At 42.6% G+C, this 18,868-nt stretch overlaps 1 protein-coding gene across 2 annotated transcripts in view; it reads left to right on the top strand.

The window, feature by feature from the left end:
- Positions 1-18,868, top strand: part of PRKDC (protein kinase, DNA-activated, catalytic subunit) — a 2,139,921-nt gene that overhangs the window by 340,703 nt on the left and 1,780,350 nt on the right. For both annotated transcript variants that reach the window (XM_069220133.1, XM_069220131.1), the window contains exons 20-21: positions 16,065-16,184; positions 16,417-16,576. In XM_069220133.1, coding sequence (XP_069076234.1) covers positions 16,065-16,184; positions 16,417-16,576 — 280 coding nt within the window. The remainder of the gene's footprint in view (positions 1-16,064; positions 16,185-16,416; positions 16,577-18,868) is intronic.

Below are 18,868 nucleotides of genomic sequence, written 5' to 3'. Positions count from 1 at the left end.
GTCACAAAGGAGGGTCCCACGACGTCAGAGTCCAACTCAGCGAGTTGGGCAATGCAGGACCTTGCTTGTCAGGATGCGAGGGAACGCAGAGGACCGGTGATGCAGAAGTTTGGTGCCTGCGTTAGCAGGGGGAAGATTCCGTTGACCCATGGGAGATTTCTTCTTGGCTTCCAGTGCAGGGTGAAGGCAGACAGCCCTCAGAGCATGCACCACCAGGAAACAGTTGAGAAAGCCAGTAGGATGAGGCGCTACAATGTTGCTGGTAGTCTTCTTGCTACTTTGTTGCGGTTATGCAGGCGCTCTGGAGCAGTCAGCGGTCGATCCTTGGCAGAAGTCAAAGAGGGAAGTGCAGAGGATCTCTGGTGAGCTCTTGCATTCGTTATCTGGTGAGATGCCCACAGGAGAGACCCTAAATAGCCCACAGAGGAGGATTGGCTACTGAGAGAGGTAAGCACCTATCAGGAGGGGTCTCTGACATCACCTGCTGGCACTGGCCACTCTGAGCTGTCCATTGTGCCCTCACACCTCTGCATCCAAGATGGCAGAGGTCTGGGACACACTGGAGGAGCTCTGGGCACCTCCCCTGGGAGGTGCTGGTCAGGTGAGTGGTCATTCCCCTTGTCTTTGTCCAGTTTTGTGCCAGAGCAGGGCTGGGGTGATCCCTGAACCGGTGTAGACTGGCTTATGCAAGGAGGGCACCATCTGTGCCCTTTAAAGCATTTCCAGAGGCCAGGAGAGGCTACTCCTCCCAGGCCCTTCACACCTATTTTCAAAGGGAGAGGGTGTAACACCCTCTCTGAGGAAATCCTTTGTTCTGCCTTCCTGGAAACAGGCTGCCGAGGCCCCAGGGGGGCAGAAACCTGTCTGAGGGGTTGGCAGCAGCAGTAGCTGCAGTGGAGACCCCGGAAAGCTATTTTGGCAGTACCCGGGGTCTATGCTGGAGACCCGGGGATGCATGAAATTGTCCCCCCAATACCAGAATGGTATTTGGGTGAAAATTCTATGATCCTAGACATGTTACATGGCCATGTTCGGAGTTACCATTGTGATGCTACATATAGGTATTGACCTATATGTAGTGCACGTGTGTAATGGTGCCCCCGCACTCACAAAGTCCGGGGAATTTGCCCTGAACAATGTGGGGGCCCCTTGGCTAGTGCCAGGGTGCCCCCACACTAAGTAACTTAGCACCTAACCTTCACCAAGTGAGGGTTAGACATATAGGTGACTTGTAAGTTACTTATGTGCAGTGTAAAATGGCTGTGAAATAACGTGGACATTATTACACTCAGACTGCAGTGGCAGTCCTATGTAAGAATTGTCTGAGTTCCCTATGGGTGGCAAAAGAAAATGCTGCAGCCCATAGTGATCTCCTGGAACCCCAGTACCCTGGGTACCTAGGTGCCATATACATGGAATTATAAGGGTGTTCCAGTGTGCCAATGAGAATTAGAAAATTAGTGTGTGGAAATGCCTCCTTGGCAGGGTTACCCCCTAACTTTTTGCCTTTGTTGATGCTAAGTTATGATTTGAAAGTGTGCTGGGACCCTGCTAACCAGGCCCCAGCACCAGTGTTCTTTCCCTAAACTGTACTTTTGTCTCCACAATTGGCACAACCAAGGGCCCTGATGCCAGGGAAGGTCTCTAAGGGCTGCAGCATGTCTTATGCCACCATAGGGGCCCCTCACTCAGCACATGCACACTGCCTAACAGCTTTTGTGTGCAGGTGGGGAGAAAATGACCAAGTCGAAATGGCACTCCCCTCAGAGTGCCATGCCAACCTCACACGGCCTGTGGTATAGGTAAGTCACCCCTCAAGCAGGTCTTACAGCCCTAAGGCAGTGTGAAATATACCAAAGCTAAGGGCATATGTGCATGAGCACTATGCCCCTACAGTGTCTAAGCAAAACCTTAGACATTGTAAGTGCAGGGTAGCCATAAGAGTGTATATGATCTGTGAGTTTGTCAAACACGAACTCCACAGTTCCATAATGGCTACACTGAAAACTGGGAAGTTTGGTATCAAACTTCTCAGCACAATAAATGCACACGACCCTCTGCCTAGCCCAGGTGGTGGCTGTCCCGAGAAGCCCCCCCCCTGTGCCTGCCTGCACCTCTAGAGTGACCCCCGGATCCCTCCATTGTTTCCTATCTGAAACCCGACGCCTGCTTTGCTCACTGCACCCGGCCGCCCCTGTGCCGCTGAGGGTGTACTTTGTGTGCCTTCTCATGTGCTCCCCCCGGTGCTCTACAAAACCCCCCTGGTCTGCCCCCCGAGGACGCAAGTACTTACCTGTTGGCAGACTGGAACCGGAGCACCCCTGTTCCCCATAGGCCCCTATGTGTTTTGGGCACCTCTTTGACCTCTGCACCTGACCGGCTGCTGCTGGCGTGGTAACTTTGGGGTTGCCTTGAGCTCCCAATGGTGGGCTGCCTGTGCCCCAAACTTGAGAATTGTAAGTGTTTTACTGGACCTCCAAAACTAACCTTTACTTACCTCCCCCAGGAACTGTTGATTTTTGCAGTGTCCACTTTGAAAATAGCTTATTGCCATTTTTACAAAGACTGTATGTGATATTGCTTTAATTCAAAGTTCCTAAAGTATCTAAGTGAAGTACCTTATATTTAAAGTATTAATTGTAAATCTTGAATCTTTGCTTCTTAAAATAAACTAAGAGAATATATTTTTCAATATAAAAACCTATTGGCCTGGAGTAAGTCTTTGAGTGTGTGTTCCTCATTTATTGCCTGTGTGTGTACAACAAATGCTTAACACTACCCTCTGATAAGCCTGCTGCTCGACCACACTACCACAAAATAGAGCATTAGAATTATCTACTTTTGCCACTATCTTACCTCTAAGGGGAACCCTTTGACTCTGTGCACAATATTTCTTACTCGAAATAGTATATACAGAGCCAACTTCCTACAATTAGTCACTAGCCTGCAGTGACCATTTTAAAAGCAGAGAGAGCATAAACACTGAGGTTCTGGTTAGCAGAGCCTCTGTGATAGTTAGGCACCACACAGGGAACACATACAGGGCATACTTTATGAGCACTGGGGTCATGACTAGCAGGATTCTAGTGACACATAGGCAAAAACAAACATACATACAGTAAAATTCGGGGTAACATGCCAGGCAAGATGGTACTTTCCTACAGACACCTTGGTCCAGGTCTGGAATGCGATCTAAGAAGGAGATGCTGGTGCTCCATGGAGGACCTGGCTTGTTCGTTCCAGGCAGCTTGAGCAGGGAGAAATTGCATAGCTCAGGGGGTTGAGACAGTGTGGGTGAGAATTGTAACTATGTTATCTATGTAGTACATACATATGGATATATATTTTCCCAACAACTAACCAATCCATACCTGGCTGAAAAGCCGTAACTAGGGCAAAACTGGTCCTAGGTTGCTTGTGTTCAGGTTCAGGGAGAACCTGGACTGGCAGTTTGGGCTGGACTATTCCCACGAGGAGCAGGGTCAAGACAGATTTACATATGGCTGGGTCTAAACTGAGGTGGCATGGTGGGCAAAAATAAAACAATGGATTAGGATGCAGCCCTGAGCGATTACCAGTGGCAGAGATTAATTCAAGCATTCGCTCCATCATCTTGTTGTTTTTGCACTTACATTTACAGTGCCAATTGGTGGTGCGGGTGGCACATATAGTACCCTTGTGAAGGAAGTTGATCAGGACCACTGAGTTACCACCCTGTTATCAATCAGGTTGTGGGCTATGCTACCTGAACTGCTTTTCATTGCACTGTGCAGGGGAGTGTGGTACAGGCCCCTCTCAAGGGGCCTGGACAGATAGAAATTGCTCTGATGATCTCCTCCTTACAGCTGTGCTCCTGGTCCTTCTTGCAAGGTAACTCATCCAAAGGACATAAATACACTTTGTGCCAGGTCCATGGCTGGTTCCACAGATCTTTCCCGGGATGTCCCTGTGGCCAACACCTGCCAGGCAGCCATGTTATTCTCCCATCATACTTTTGTAAAGCACTACTGCCTCACATCTGAAGCAACATACAAGTAAGGCTTCATCAAAGAGAGCTACAGGGGTTTGCTCCTTTAGCAATTAGTTGAAAGAATAACACATACACAATACGTTGTATGCCTGATTCCTTAATTACTTAAGAAGAGTACATCAGAAAATGTCCCAAAGATAACTGTGCAGTGAAAGTGATTGTGACAAAGATGAATAATATGTGTACAAACAGTATTTGCAAGAAAATATACAAATGTTGACAAATCACGTGTTTCTAGTAGCACAGCAGTCATTCACATTGTGCAATAGAACAATTTCATAACTGGCAACAATGGAGTACATCGACGTTTTGATCCCTGAAAACAATAGTCATGGAGTCTTTATCAGGACAAGGAAGAATGGTATTACCCTATGGTGAACAAAATCAAATGAAAACTGATACCGACTAATTTGGATGGTAAGTAACATAGTAAGAAGGATTAATCGCCTTAACCTAAAAATATGTCCAGAAATCCTTATGATCATCAGGCTATTATAGAGCCTGAATAGAAATAACCACAAAAGGATCAATATGAGCCTCAGTCACTGTCGTTCACTTTCGGCTGCATCCCAATTCATTGTTTTATTTGCCCACCATACGCCCTCAGTTTGGACCGAGTCATATGCAAATCTATCTTGTCACGGCGCCTCATAGGGACAGTCCAGCCCAAACTGCCAGGCCAGGTCCTCCCTAAACTAAAACACAAGCAACCTAAGACCAGCCACCTTACCCCTGTGCTACAAGGAGAGAGAAACCTGTGTCACAACAGGAGATGTAAAAATGTCCTTCAGAAACTCTGGCTGTAAAGGGGAAGACACCCACTGAGTGTAAAAGGCTTTTGGCATGCAAAAAGAACCCTTGCCTGGTTCACCACAGAATACCCAAAGGGGAAAAGTAGAAAGGAAAAATTAATCCGCCCAGAAGCATATTTACAATCAAGAGAAATGCTGCTGACTTATCGGTCAGAGAGATATTAACTGCATAGCATGTCACATTGAATTGATGAAAAATGTACTCTTAAATAGTAGAAAAATGACCATCAAAAATACAATTAAAACGATTAATGCAACTCGAGGGAATGGTTGCAATTCATTGGAGAAAAAATGCATTTAACCACAGGCACAGCGCTGATACCCCCCACCCCCTGCTTGCTGATGCCAGAGGGCTGCACATGCACCCTAGTTTGTTTAGATGCACTAAACACTGTGAACAATATACATGCATGCAGAGTTTGAATTACCCACACTAGGGCTTCTAAAAATCATCTGAACTAAAATCCATTAAAAATAGGTGTTCCTCTTGACCGTGCTTAATTTGTACATAAAAAGGTGCAGGACCCAAGCCCTCCTCTCAAACACACGGCTGCAGCAATTAAATGTTTGAACACGGAATACTGAGGCGGCGTAATCCTGAAGCCATCTCGGGCCTCTTCAATCCATATAAAGCCAATCCTGCCCCTTCAGCTCACTCTTGCAGCTTTCTACTTTCACCCTTTGGGACGATTTTTCGTTTTTCCCTTTCTCTGCCTTTCCCATATGTGTCTTTCACTCGCAGCAAATGCTTGATGCAGAAGACTAAGCCCCGGCCCTCAAAAATAAGTGCCGGTGCTCAGCCCCAGAAACAACAAGCACAAATTAAGCACTGCCTGTTGACCAAGGATGGGAGAATATATGCATATATCTGAGAATATATATCACAAGGAGCCCGGAAGCATTCCTTAAAGAAAACCTCTGCCCACAATTTTATTGCCTTCGGGACGATGTATCACACTGGTGGATACTCCGATATCCCTAATGGGTCGCACCGCCCTGTTTAAAATGATGACCCTCCTTCAACTATTATATGCCCTACAAAATACTCCATATCCAGTGCCCAAATACTACTTTAATGAAATAAACAGTGAACTGTGTGCCCACTTGTGAGATGGGGTAGCTCACGCATTGCCCTTAATAAGCTTCAGAGAGGAGTTTTTGAAGGAGGATTGGTGGTCCCGGATTTCCCATTTAGCCACAGTGAGCGAATGGGTATTTGCAGAGAGTGAAGAACCAGCGTACATGATAGATAGAGCCGAAATGAGAGAACAGGGATATCCTGTATACTAGGAAAAGAGAGGCTGGTTTCTACCCATCCCCTGACACTAGCCGTGCGTCCGAGCCTGGAGAGAAATATCAAAATTATTAGGATGGGAGAACACACTGACAAATGCAACCCCACTTTGGAATAGCAACCAATTGAGTGAGTTAAGTAAACTGGGGTTTTAATAGATGTGATCTCATTGGCATAGAGCGACTGGGAGATGTGTGGAGGAATAGGCGGATTATCTCCTTTGAAGAACTTCGTACTGAGTTCTCTATGGCAGACTCAGAGAGATATTGATATATACAGTTAAGGCATGCACTGTGATGACACACAAAGGAATGGGAGACACTCCCATATGCATCCCCGTTAGAAGACAGATTGCTGCTGGAGCCACTCCCAGGCAAGGCAGTATCAGTGATCTATAAAAACATATTGAATAATGCCCCGGATCCTTTGTGCACACTTCGAGAGGCCTCGGAAGGAGACATAGGCCCCATAAAAGATTAGGACTGGCAGAAAGCCCTACAGAGCCCCTTTGAGGTGGCGATCCGGCTCCGGTTTCGCTTTATACAACTTAGACTCCTACATAAGTCATACTATTCCAGATCCCTCCTACATCGCACGGGCCAGAGTAACTCTAATTTATGCAGCCGGGGCTGTGGCCTGGTGGGGGACTTTCTTCCACACCATATGGAGCTGCCCAGTCATTCAAGGTTTCTGGTCCCAGGTAGTAACGGTGGTGTCCCGAGTAACGGGCCTAGAAGTGCTGCTGGACGCCAGTTGGCTTATCCTAAATATCACAGGAGGAAAACTGGCCCAGACACCAAACAACATGGCTGAGATTAGCGGCGGCAGAAGTGGCCAAAAGGGATACACTAAAGTATGAAGGGCAAGTGGACCCCGATCGATTCATGACTTGAAACATAATATAGACTGGTGTCAACTGGCCGAACAGGAGATCTACAAAGGCAGGGGCAGTACTAAGAAATACAATAACATCTCATCCCACTGGCTCAAATATAGAGGTTTCTGAACCAACGCTTGACATGGGACAAAGTCATAGAATACATTGGAGTCTTGATTAGCAAGTATGTTTCTGATGATAGAGGGTCAATCTTGGACTGAATGCTGAACACTAGTTGCACTACCTGGTTGATATGTTGGATTGAGATACTGTATCCTTTTGATCTAACAGCAAATTGTGATCCTTATAATAATGATGACAAGATTTTTATTCTGAGCACTTAAGTACTTTTCAAGAGTTAAAAATAAATAAATAGGTGACTCTGGTTTTGAGAAACAGCAAAACATAATTTTCAAAGAGTTCCATAAAAGACTGTAGTTCGGTACAATCACACACTACAATTGAAAGAGAAAAAATACTTTTGGAGGACCAGCTTAAGGCAATGCCAAATCACTTCTCAGTGTATGTAAGTAGTCAGAAGGGATAATAATGTGTCTCAAAATGATAACATTAAAATAGCAAAAGTCTATCCAATGATGTGAGTATATGCAAGCATTTAGGAACAGGATGCTTGGAAAATCTCAAGGTAAACTTCAAATGCCTGTGATAAAGTAGTAGTGATCCATAAACCTAGGAAGCCTGCTGAGGATTGTGGCTCATACTTCCTGATTTCACTTTTAAACACTGAAGCAAAAATACTAGTCACAGTGCTTGCCACGAGACTGACTGTAATAACTGCCCTCATTCACAAAGTTCAAGCGGGCTTTATGCCCAAGAGATCCACTAAACTTAATCTCCGTGGACTTTATAATTGGTTGGAGACAGTTCAGAAGTGGGAGGACCCCCATATATTCTTTTCCCTTGATGCCAAAAAGGCATTAATTGCCATCCACTGGCCCTTCCTGAGACAAGTCCTTAAAAGATTTGGTTTTAGACCCCAGTTCGTGGCATAGGTAGACCTGCTCTATACAAACCCGGTGCCAAGGGTGCGAGTGAATGGGGCGACGTTGGCAGAATTGCGTATTAGATGAGGAATACGACAGGGGTGCCACTTGTCCCCCATACTATTTGCACTGACCCTGGAGCCCCTGGCATGCCTAATTCGAGCCCACGCTGACATGATGGGTTTGGGGGCCGATACAGAGGGGGCCAGATAAGAAAAAATATTGTTCTACGCCCACACCATCTTGTTATATGTCACGCACCCAACTAAGACACTCACAAATGTATTCCAGATCTTCGACCAATACGGTCCCCACACTGGTTATAAAATAAATTGGGTCAAATCAAATGGGTACCCAGTGGGAGGTCACTTATGTTACGACATCCTGAGACAAGTACTTGAGCATTTATGGGACTACGAATGCTGATGATAGCCTTAACTATAACATCAGATCCTTATTAACAGAACTTCACAACTTGGTAAAATGATGGAGACCCCTACCCTGGATATTGCTAGGGACAGCCGCAATGTATAAAGTGATTGCGCTACTCAAACTTCTCTATACTCTACACAATACATACCATGCTATCCCAGAAGAGAGGTTTTCACCACAATTGAAAGGGAGGTACCTGAGAAGCTCTGCAGACGCTCTAGCAAACTCAGTACAATGGAGGTATAGCACTTCCAGATATAAGGACCTATTACTGGGCATCACACTTAACTGCAATAAACGACTGAAGATATGTGCCTGGGGGACCACCTGACACATGAACTACAAAGACGCCAATTTATTACACGTCCCTATCTACACTATACGGATGGCAAGGAACAAAACAGCTGCTGCCAGAAACCCAGGTAGCTATAGAAGCTTGGAGGGGGGGGGCCCCAGAGATGGATGGGTTGGCGCACACATGTCACTTGAGAAACCCTGCTATGGTCAGGTACATACCTGCGGGACATCAGGAAATTGAGAGGCTTTTGGGACTGGGACCTGCTGGGGATATCCAGAATAGGAGATATTATGGAAAATGGAGCATTGATCTCATATGACTCTCTCAAACGAGAATACCAAATGCATGATATGCAATGATATAAATACATATGGATTAAATAAGCTTGGGAAGCAGAGAAACTAGATCCTGGCGATCTCACAGAATATGCTCCACTGGAAGGGGAAATTGCTGTAGGGAGAAAACGCAGAGAATGTGAACTCCTGGACGTATAGGACGCTAATTAATATGTCTGATCTACTTCATCACTTGAAAGCCCGGTGGAAACTCACAGTGGGAGGGATGGACGATACTGATTGGAAGCAGCCCTAATGTACCCAAGGGAAGTGGCCATTAAATTGAGACTGAGACTAATTCAATTTAGGATCCTACATAGGACATACAACCGGCGGGCTCGTTTGCACCAATGTGGAAGAGCAGAATCCCCCATCTGTCTGCGTTGTAAAACCAGCAGAGGCTCATTTGTACACACACTGTGGGAATGCCTCGTTATACAAGTATATTGTTCCTCAAGAATAGGTGAACTCAATAAATTAATGGGGGAACAAATACCTTTAAACCCTAAATTTGTGTTGTTGGGTATCCCCATGGTGGATATAACTCAGGCCAAATTGCTTTTCTATAATCTGGGTCATATAGTGGCCAAAAGAGATGTAGCCAAGCACTTGGGTGCCACAGAAGCACCTAAAGCACCTACTGTAGGGGAATGGACTTTTATATGGGTGCCAAAAAAGACACTTGGAAAGCCCGAGGGTGCCCATGGAAATTCTACAAGATATGGACCCCATGTCTGGATCACTATGTTATAGACGAGGGACGATCTGACACCCCACCTGGACTGGCGCAACACTCATGATAAAAAAACAAGTACATACACAGTGATAAGTGCTTACATACATGATGCTGGGCGACTGTATCTTCTAATACTCACCATTGTATTAGATCCCAGACATCCTTATACAGATTTATTGGAGTCTCCGATGAGATAACGACCATTGTGAAATATTTTGTTAACATGTTGTATAAAACCCCCCATTTTTTTTCTCCCAAACTGAAGGTTGTCTTTAAGGTTGTGGGGGATGATGCCTCTGGTACTGTAGGAGGAAATGCCTCTCTGTAGTCGTCCTGCATAGTAATTGACAATCAGACCATTCTCTACTTTGACCCATTGGTCTAAAAATTGAATTTGCTCTCTATCAAAATTCAAACTAAATTGTATTTCAGAGCGTTCTGTGTTGAGCCATTAGTGAAAACTATTCAGCAGATTTTCAGAGCCCTCACAAATAGAAAAAAACCTCTCCAGTATACTAGACCCAGCATGTGATGTGATCACTATAGGAGTTGTTGGAAAAAACAACTCTCCTTGTAATCTGTCATAAAGAGATTGGCTAGGTCTGGGGCAAACCCAGCCCCATTGCAGCACCTTTGGTCTGAAAATAAAAAGTACTGTTAAACGAAAAAAAAAATTTCTGAAAGGCAATACATAGTAATTCAATAATAAATCCTGTAGGAACCTGATGGGGACATTCCCTACAGTCAAGCATTTCTTCAATGATCCGTAAGTCTTCGCCTTGTGGAATATTAGTGTACAAGGACTCGATGTCTATAGTAACCTAATGATCTGAGCTCATTCCATATTTAAGTTGTTCATTTTCTTTGAGAAAGTGCATACTGTCTCTCACATAGGCTTTGATTTCCAGACTGAGGATTTGAGGAAGAAATCAGTGTAATGGCTGAGAGATTCCAAAACCAAACCACAGATGGAAACAGTACATCTGCTGGGATGGTTTTGTAAATCCTGATGAATTGTAAGTAAGGTGTAAATCACAGGAATGCAGGGATTTTATTTATTAAGAAAACTGTGTTCATTCTTACTCTAAAACCTACTTGCCAACCCTTTGTCAGAGTTCGAATAAGCGCTTGTATTTCAGCCATGTGATCTGTATTGATCCTCTTGTAGCGAGCACCATCTGAGAGTTGTCTCAAAATCTTTTTACAATAGTCATCATTATTCTGTACTACAATTCCTTTTCCACTTTTTCCATTTGGGTATTCTGTTGAGAACCAGGCGAGAGTTTGTTTTTGCATGTAATAAGCCTATTACACTCTGTGCCTGTCTATCACTTTATATCCAGAAATTTTCAGAAAGGTTTTACGTGTCTTGTTTGACACACATTTCACCCCACCAATCCATCCCCCCCCCTCGGCATGGGGTGTATGGTGACCATTTTTATTAGGCCCATATTGATTTCTTAGTGGTTATTTCTATTCAGGTGCTGTAATCTGGTGATTATAGGAATGTTTTGACATATTTTTAGGGTAAGGTATTTAATCCTTCTTACAATGTTCATTACTATCCTAATAAATTAGTTGGTGACAGTTTTCCTTTGATTTTGTTTACTATAGGTGGCTACAATTGGTCCTTGTTCTGATGAAGATCCCATGACTATTGTTTTTAGGGGTTGAAATGTTGACTTATTTCATTGTTGCCCGTTACAAAATTGCTCTGTTGGTCAATGTGAATGAGTCCTGTGATATTAGAAACATATGATTTATCAACATTGAATATTTTCTTGCAAATATTGTTTGTTTACCTATTATTCACCTTTGTCATAATCACTTTTACTGCTCTGTTTTCTTTGTAGCACCTATTGGGATTTTTACTGATGGCCTCCACAAAAACTTCTAGTAATCTCTGTAAGATCTTGGAGGGCAATGCATCATAAAATTCAGCCAGTAATCCAGAGTCTTGCTTTGGGGCCCCTCTGCAAGGACGCCTCCTTCACTCCTCTAACTCACTCGGCCTGTCCCAGGTCTGCTTTTTCTCCTCCAAGAGCTTTGGCAAGTTGGCCTCAACAATGTAATGATACAGGGTACTTTGCAGGACTTGGAGTCTGGGCAAACCTCTGCTGCAGACACTTTGCGAAGGTGTCATTTACTAGATCCCTAAACACCATATCCAGCCGTCACTGTGGTGCACTGCTCAGATACTGGAATGTGGTTTGCCTCGCTGTAGTAACCATGCTAATATTCTGCCTGATTTAGCCCTCTCAGAACAGGTGTGGCCTGTGTTTTGTATGCATGTATTTTTCCAGTCAAACCCATGTGTCTTCCAGCTGCCTTTTTACTTTTAACATAGACTGGATTTTACCAGGGTAAACATTTGCTTGCTCTTGGAGGCGCGCCTGCTTTTGCTCCTACTCTGTAAGGGCTTGTTATTGCTTCATTTGTACTCTGTACACCTGCCAATGCAGTTCCCCCTCCTACTGCCACCTTGAAGGCCTTCTTTTCCATGCATTTCTGTCTATCGTGCCGGCTTTACATCGGAAGAAGGTAGTGGTGTATTCCCAGACATGGGCTCTGAAGGCCTCATCTGTAGGGCCTATACCATCGGGGTACAATTGTTACCAGTAGTGGAGAATGGTCAGAAAGGCAATGAATAACAACTCTGACAGATATTATAATGCATTTACAAACTTACTGATATCAAACTTCACAAAATTGTTTAACTCTGAAAAATAGTCTAGTGTGCGACATCTTCTTTTGAAAATTCATTTTTCAATCACCAAATAGTCTACTACTACTACTGCTCCTGAAAACATTGCGCTTCATGCATTGCAATGAAAGCAATCCCTAGGAGGTGGAATAATAAATCTAATAGCAAATAGTTCGATGGTGAAAGAGATACTCCTCTAAGCTGCTCTAAGATATGAATAACACTGTCTTAAAAAATGGCTGAAAGGGTGGCTAAAAGCTGACTGTATATTTGCTGACTAAATTTACACATATATCTTTGTAAGATTGGTTCTCTGGGGTCTAAGAGACTTGAAGGCAACTAGGCAAGTCAGTGTTACAAGAATTATAGTTGTCCCTGAAACAAAAGATGCCAGATATTACTGTAAGCGCACTGAATTGTCAAGTTCCTCCTTTTTAAGTTTGGCATAGGCAAGAGGTTTTGCACAGACAAACTGAAGGAAGCATAGGACAGATAAAGAAACAAGGCAATGAACTATTGTTAGTCTAAGGTCTTTTTTGTGGATCCTGGTGAAGGCTGTAGCTACTATCGAGTATACATGGTTGATCATGCTAGTAAAAGTTTATTTTGCATTATAACCTATTAAAACTGTCAACAGAACGGGTAAAACATAAATTCAGCTTACAATAATGATATGGCAATAACTAAAGCATTTGGGCATGATAGAGGTGTAGAAGTCTAGTAAATGTGATAAACCAACAACATTCTTAATTCATTGTCATTTGCATGCAGGTCATCCAACCCAACAGTTAGATTGGACTCGATTCAAGAATCGCCCACATTCACATTGTTACACTCACATGGCTAGGTGCAGTGACCATTTAAAGACATATCATATTAGGGTTGTGTACCATAATAGAGAAAAGACATTGAGAGTGAGTCATCACTTTTGAAAATACATGAGGCACTATGGATACCTAAAATATCAGGAATTTGTTAGAGCAGGACTCAACAATCTTTTTCACTGCTTTCTTAAGATGGTGGGTGTGATTGATAAACACTGGGGCCCCATGGCCTTAGGTGTCTCTGATCTTCATTTGGATAACCACTTTACTCTTTCGGTACTCTTGAATCTCTGCATACATCTAGGTTGATCGGTCAAGGAGATGGTACTAATTTTGGAACTTGGATACAATAGGATAACCATTCTTTGTAATTGCTGTATTATTGGACTAGGGCTGTTGCTTATAAAATGATAGAGGTTTTTATAAATGGGTTAAAGTGGCAATTAAATGATGATCAACAAAACGAAGATTCTAGTGCTTTCTGGGGCTGAATTATGACACCAAAATGCTTTACAATACCTACCAATATGATCAGTGTGTGTGAATATTATTCTTTGAAGTGGACATCGCAGGATTTCAGCACTCTCAGCAGTGTCTCGCAGTTCTTTTACTAGTTCAGTGTTCTCAATGGACAAAGGAGACAATGGAAAAAAATGTTTCATTTCTTGTTACATATTGTCCTAATTTCTTCATAGCCATAGGTTCAAGGAAGGACAGTTTAAGTTTTAAACATTCAAAAATCCACTACATAAAGGTGAGCAGGGATTCACAACTAATTGGAAGAGGGGGATCACTTTTGCCAAAAGGAGGCTGCTCGAAAAGGTAACATATCTGTTCATTTAAAGAGTGGATAGTAGATGGAAACAATTTAGAGTTTGACCTTTCCTCATTTTGAACTGTGCCTAGAAACCTTCAAAGTCACTATTCAAATGTGGTAACTACCGTTACTGGGATTCGTTAGAAGGTTTTATCTCTTGAGCAGCTAAACATATTGACACTTTTCAAGTGACTGCACCAGCCTGACATTCAAAACCCACTCAGCTCTCCTTGTCCTTCTTGGAATTGGGATATAGGGATTGGTTCCAGACACACCGTTAAACCTTAGTTATAATATGAAAGGGAAAATCCAGCCTCTGACTGGAAATTGGTGACAGTCTTCAACAAAGTAAGGGATGGTCTTTGAGCCTTTTGTTACTTTGATTCTAACCTGCTTGGCAACAGCATACTTCTGGATGCTGAATGTCTCACATCTATGAACACCTCCCATATAAGCTTTAGTCTGGTGTACTTCGTTCCTGTCATTCTTAGCTCCTGACCACACTGTGGGCAGTACAACTTCCTTTTATCTACAGGCAGATTGCAACAACTGTGCCTCCTCCTAATCCTTCTGCAAACTCAGTGCCTTGCAAGAACTGAAGAGAACAGTAATGCCCTGTTCCAGGTGAAATGGTCCTCCCAGTTGGTGATGCAGAGCTTCCCAAAACGTATAGATGACAACAATACTCTGGCTCACGTTGGCTAGTATTTATCTTGTAGCAAGAAGACTGTGCTAATCAGAATATTTGCATGTCCAATTTCTGAGGCTAGCGATAGTATGTCTCATCTTCTCAGGCGTTTTACATAAAGTGTTGGTGAAAGCATGCACCTGCAAATAACAGGAATGCATTTTCCAGTGGTGTCAGCATAAACCTAAGTGAGACTAGGGATTTCCTGACTACTGTAGGACAATAGGTGAGAGTCCACAGATGACTACATGTTTGTGAATTTGATGAGTGGTGGGCAAGACACGGGCAGGTGATGCGTCTGGTAACTCTTTCCTAAAACTATGAACTGTCTGTCTTTCATTCCCTAGTAGCACTTAGTCATAGGTAGGGCAATTAATCTGACCTCCAGAGAGGCTACTGGGCTGCAGGATGTACGAGGGAAATGTCATGTCCACAGGAGAACATCGAAGAGAATCTTTGCCTTGCGCTAAATTTGCTATATTTACAGGATGACCCCATTCTTACTGCACACAAGCACTTGTCACACGGATGCAGTGGGAAGTGAAGCAGTCCAGTTGTGTGGACAGTGGGCCAAAATGTGCTTTTCCTCTTGGACGATCACTTTATCACCATGTTTCTCGAATTGTGACAATTTGCAGTGTAAGTAAAGCAGTTATATTGTAAATTGCTGAATAGTCTTCTCAAGGTAAGTGTCATCCGTCCCTCCACATCACATCCTGATTTCTTAAGCTAAGTGTCATCCAGACTGCACAGGCCATTTTGTTCTGTGTTTAGCTTCTTATGTTTAAGATGCTCACTCTACAGCTAAACACTCTCTGTAAAATGCTATGCCTCTTTTTGGAGGTGGGTGTGATGTATATCACATGTCCAAACCTTAAAAATAAAATAGGGACTACGCCAGGTATTGTGTTTCCCTTTGAGGCTTCTTGTTATTTGTTTGTACTTACTTTACTTTGTGGTTTTTACTGAGCGTCCAACTTGAGCACAAGAGCAGTTTCCCACGTGTGTTTTCCTTATTTCATTATGCATGAGTTTATAGAGGTGAGTCTGTAATTATTGTAACAGTTTTAATTAACTTGAACAATACGCTACCTACCTACAAAATAATTCAGTGCCAAACGACAGATATAATATCAGTAAAAATATTTCATATTGATACATAAGCTTTTGATACACATTTACTAATTTGATCGATCCAATTTTTAACTTGTAGATATCCTCAAAAATGAAGCAGTACAAAGATGAGCTTTTGGCTTCTTGTCTAGTGTTTGTACTCTCTCTACCTCACGACATCATCATGCTGGATATCAAGGCTTACATCCCTGCATTACAGGTGTGTGACAATATGGGTGAATTTGCATATTGTAAATGAGGTATAATGTTTTCTAGCAGACCAAAATGTTACCATCATTTACGGTAGTAGAAATTGTGAACAGGAATCAAAGGATATTAAAGCCATGCCACTGTTGCAGTCCTCTGTCTTCCATCATTACAATCTAAAAAGGTATGAATCCTTGTGTAGTCACTGAAGTTGTGATTATTGCTTTTGTTTGTTTTTTGTGCAGACTGCATTCAAGTTGGGCCTCAGCTGTGCTCCGCTTGCTGATGCGGGTATTGATGCCCTTGAAGACTGGTCATCTTATATCCCCAGGCATGTAATGCAGCCTTGCTACAAGGACATCCTACCATTTCTAGACGGATATTTGAAAACCACCGGAGCCTCAGGTGCATTTTGTAATATACCTACAGATGTTGCATTTATTGGGGGTTAAGGAGGTGTGTTTTTGAGCAAGTAACTGATTGAATATTATATATTTCACGGAACAGCAGTGCTTTATAACTGCTGCTGTTTTTCTGTGGCTCTTCCCTAGATGACTTGCTTTTAAAGATGTAACCCATGCATGCCCCTACTACACGCATGCCTATACCAAACCTATAAAAACACCTATATGTCTACTAAACTTACACAATTATGATTTCATTTCCGCCGTGATTGACTCCTCCACATTTGAGCCAGTTGTAGGTAGGGCCTATTGGCACTCATTTTAGAGCTTTGACACTTATTTTCCCACATCAGACTTTGACCCAGAGCAAGAGATGAAAAAACACACATCGGGAAAGACAGAAAAACCCTGACAATGGGAGAAATCAGGAACCTGCATGTGTGAGATAAACAGACACTGCATTTCTGGTGATGGATTAATAAAGTATGCAGTGGAATACAGACTTCGCAGCCTTTGTATTTGATTCCCTGACCTCCAAACTCTAGTGGCACCATGGATAGGGAATAAAAGTGCTGTGCTCACTTTGATCATCTGGATCTTGAAATGAAACTAAAAGTTAGAAATTTCAGGTGGGGGCAAGAGAGTATGGTAGATCCATCGGTATCTTGTTTTTTCCTCTTTCTCTTATTGGGCACTGATAAAGAAAGTGACATGGGCAGGCAGGGTGATTAATGCGAGTTTCATACTCGGAAGAATTTCTTCTGAACTACCCGATTTAATCTTCCTGCCTAAAATTAATTGCAGACAGAACATGCAAATGTCTGTTCAACTCATTGCAAGGAAATTGGAACCCCTCTACTCTCAAGTTGGGTAGTGAATACATCCACAGTTGCAGTACATAGGGCTTCAAATGCCTCTAAACCCTATTGCTGCTGTATCTGATAAACTAAAAACAGGCATGACTCTCACCTTCTTTTCTGGGTCTCGCACTGCCCTCTTTAATTTTATTACTCCATCTTTGAGGCCTCCTCTTCTTTTGTGGCAGGCTGAAAATTAAAACCACTCATGGGATGGAGGTAGTTCTTAGAAAACATACAGTATCTGTTGTAATTTATCCTCATTCATGATAGATATATTAAGAGATGTAGTTTCCCTATTCCCTTTTTCATATGTTATGTTATATGCCTGCATTACATTTTATCCAAATATACCCTTCCATTCCTCCCCCGCTTGCCCATTGTCTCCCTGTTGGTTCTTACCAGCATTCTATGACCGTTGCTGGTCAGTTGACAGCTAAGAGGAAGACGCTTCTGAACTGGAGTGGCTGAAGGCTGTTACTTGTCATTAATAAATGTCTCTTACTAATTATACATATTATTATGATCTTGTTTGCAATAGTATCATTGCTTGCTGAGAAAATGCTATCTGTCTACTCCACTACCATATGCTGATGTAAAAAAATCTTTCTTGTAGGCAGGTTAGTGGCTTAGCAGCTAGTGTAAACGTAAGGGGCAACTATAGACAGTCCTGTCTCATGGCCTATGGACTCTTTCAAGCACATTGCATTGTTTTTTTTAAGACTCTCATAATCATTCTATTATTAGTCTGGGCACAGACTAGGCCTTCAATTCAAGAGGGGTGACCTACTCATACTACTGCATACTATGTTTATTATCACACTGACTTAACTTCGTTATCAAAAGTAGCCTTCTCATTTCAGTGATATGTTTCTTGCTGATCTAATACCCATTTAATGATCATATATCATAACAATTTGATCATCCAGAACAGCTGACACTACTCCTATAGGATAGGATCTTGAACAGATTGTTATTATCCACAGTAATCACGGATAACAGACTAGAAGAACCACAGATTGTTATGCTGTCATCTGGTTCATGCCAACAATCAGAAACCGTGCAGGGTTATTCTCTTTGGAAATTCCACCAGAGTGAAACCCTGTTCAGGAATTCTAGTTTTTAACTTACTGATTGTACTCCGAACATACTGTTTGGAGAACACACATTTTAAAACATAAACCACAAATGTTGTTTGACAATTAATTTATAAGTTTTTCTTTTTAATTGACTGTGATTGTCAAAATATTTCAGTGTATTATTTTTTTTAAACTTTGTTTATTGAATTTTATAACATTAAACCTAACTAAAAGGAAAAGACGCTTTGCAAAGGTACATTAGTATCAACATTACACATGGCATTTTACTTGGGAAAAAAATGGCAAGACATAAAAAATACTTTCTGGATAGAAACATAAGAGTATCGCAGATAGGTG

This window comes from Pleurodeles waltl, chromosome 2_2 (assembly GCF_031143425.1).
Source record: "Pleurodeles waltl isolate 20211129_DDA chromosome 2_2, aPleWal1.hap1.20221129, whole genome shotgun sequence".
Taxonomy (NCBI): Eukaryota; Metazoa; Chordata; class Amphibia; order Caudata; family Salamandridae; genus Pleurodeles; species Pleurodeles waltl.
This window is presented reverse-complemented; position numbering and strand designations above follow the sequence as displayed.